This window comes from Colletotrichum spaethianum, assembly GCF_022836535.1.
Source record: "Colletotrichum spaethianum MAFF 239500 DNA, contig01, whole genome shotgun sequence".
Taxonomy (NCBI): Eukaryota; Fungi; Ascomycota; class Sordariomycetes; order Glomerellales; family Glomerellaceae; genus Colletotrichum; species Colletotrichum spaethianum.
The window spans coordinates 95,013-97,657 of NW_026054771.1; the positions used below are offsets into that span (position 1 = coordinate 95,013).

Below are 2,645 nucleotides of genomic sequence, written 5' to 3' on the forward strand. Positions count from 1 at the left end.
GAAGTCTTGTATATTCCTACCAATATATATATCCCGGCCGACGTCCGAGTGTGCAAAGCCTAAGTGTTGAATTCCGGTGCCATTGAACTCTGACCGCGCACCGGGGCTTGGTTGGCCTGAACCTGATCCAGCTGCCGCCATATGGAGAGGTGAGGTTCTTTGATTTGCCACTTTGGGAGTCTCTCTTCCACAACCGCGTCGGAGGCCAGCATACATAGTCGTCGTTTGGTACTACCGTCGTTAAAGGGCCGGCGTAATGATGATTGACGATCAATCAGGCAGTAGTGACCGTTCTTCGTGAAAAGGAAATCAGGCTGAGCAGCTGCTAGCGGACCAATCAGACCGTAGGTGTGTGTGGATGCGAGGTGTTGGGATATGCAGGTTGTGCTGCCGCTCAACATGAGGCATCCAGTCCGCTCCTTTGGTCAACGGCTTGCGGCTCTTCCTCTAGAAGACGATTTTCTGGTTTCTCATTAGGACTAGTCGCTTCTGGCGATCGCGTAGTTATGAGTACCGTTAACAGAGATGAGATTGTTCCGCAACATGGGCGACGTACTGTGCTTCGAGATGGAGGCGGCCGGGCTAATGGCCGAGTTCCCCTGTATCATCATTCGCGGCATCTCCGACTATCACGACCTTTACAAGAATGACGATTGGCAGCACTACACGGCTGCAACTGCCGGTGCGTGCACCAAGGAGCTGATTCCCTACATAGACCCGATAGTGGTCCCTACTATGTTTGCTGTGTCGGCACCTTACGTGGCGGTGAGTCGCGATAAGCCGGTCGCTACTCTACACGGCACTGGCATTCAACATTCTGGCTCCGGGAATTTTTCCGTCGGAAATGATCTGAACATTGGGTGGCGACTAGGCGCTAGCATATGATAGGTATAGTCAAGGGTTTAGAAATAATCTTATTGTGATGAATGTTAGGGTCTCATACTGCTGCTATGCCTGTTCAGTGTATCGAAGGCCGGCTGCGCAGCGTCCTCACTCACTCACTCAGCAAAACAGTAAGTACAGCACTATCGTTTGAGAGTATATCTAACTACCACCAGATCCCCCGCAGATCGCCACGTACAGTACTAGTTCATCAGTTTTTGCACAGCAATAAGGGTAACCCAATCAACGACTACAGTGGTGTGATGAGACACTGGAATTAAGGTGGTGCACTGTGAAGTGACTCCAAGCTAATGGGACCCTCTGTAACTTTTGATTCGGTTATCCTTATTGCTGTCAGAAAACTAATGACCTAGTACTGCAGGTTTGACACATCAAGATGGATTAATGGCCTCTAGGTGCGGGGTCGAAATTCCGTACATCCAACCGGAACAGCGTCTGGCAAGACCGACGAAAGTTTGAATTATTTCCGGAACGAGATTACCGTATTCATGTAGCGCAACGGCGGCTCGTCAGTAGAAAATATGCGATGGCTTCGCTGAAAGAACTCGAGCCATACGGGGACAGTGCCATCCATGTTTTGCTAGAGAAACTGGGCGGCATGCCGGGACAGACAACCGATCTGGGCAACTGGGTTCAGATCTATGCTTTTGGTATGTCATTTTTGCTGACCGTTCGATAGAAGCCGGTATACTAAAGTGTAGTTTGATTGCTGATCGCAGACGTAAATGGAGAAGTCACATTCTTAAAAAGATTCGGCTTCATGGACATTTGCGCTGATGATAGCTCCTTTGGCCAAATTGAAACTTCTCTAAGATCAGCTGCATGGATTGGACAAGTACCGTGGCTGTATTGGCTCCACGATTTCTTGTCTCCCGTTATTGGAACCTGGCTCGGAATCGCATCTCGCCATAGCAGTCTCCGCAAATTTGCGGCCCGAGAGGTCGCGGCCAGGCAAGACCGTGGCTCCGACCATCCTGATATCCTAGGCAAGTTGCTTGCTGTACACCATGAGAGGCGTGATCAATTTGATAGCTCCGACATTGTTTCAATGGCAACCTCAAACATTTTTGCTGGCAGCGACACCACAGCAAACTCGATTCGATCAATCATTTACCACCTTCTGTAAGACCCAGAAGCTAGGAGATGCCTTGTTCATAAGATCTATGAGCATTGGCGCAAAGGAAAAGCTAACAATCCAATTACTGTCACCGAGTCTGAGAACATGCCGTACTTGCGGGCGGTTATGTACGAGGCCCTGCGGGTTCGTTCGGCGGTAGGCATGACTCTTCCCCGGGTCGTATCTAGGGGAGGATACCAAATTGATAGCTACCACATGCCGGCTGGGGTGAGGTTTCTTTTCAGCCCTAACGAACTGTTTCTGGATGTGAAGAGTTATTGACTAGGTACAGTTAGTTGTGGGTGTCAAACCCCTGGGTTGTACATCGAAGCAAAGAGGTCCGTTGGCAAGACATTTACTCTTTCCAGCCAGACAGATAACTTAAAAACGACAACAGTGATATGCGTAGGTTTCCATGAAATTAAACTTCACCAGCACTGACAAACTTTGACTCAGATCGTTTCTTTTTTGCTTTCGGTTTCGGAGCTCGCGTGTGTCTAGGTCACTGTATGTGGTTCCATCTGCAAAGCATCTGGTCGCTTTACTGACAGTGATCTCAGACATTAGTTGGATAGAATTGGGCAAGGTTCGACATCCAGACACCAGGCAATACTTTCTCCCTGGA

At 49.2% G+C, this 2,645-nt stretch overlaps 1 protein-coding gene across 1 annotated transcript; it reads left to right on the forward strand.

Annotated features, from left to right (window-relative positions):
• Positions 1 to 543: 543 nt before the first annotated feature.
• ColSpa_00023 (uncharacterized protein) lies at positions 544 to 885 on the forward strand (the record flags this gene model as incomplete). The annotated part of the gene is made up of 1 exon (XM_049266235.1): positions 544 to 885. The coding sequence occupies one exon, from the start codon at positions 544 to 546 to the stop codon at positions 883 to 885; it is 342 nt and encodes a 113-aa protein (XP_049122192.1).
• Between the last annotated feature and the right edge of the window lie 1,760 nt (positions 886 to 2,645).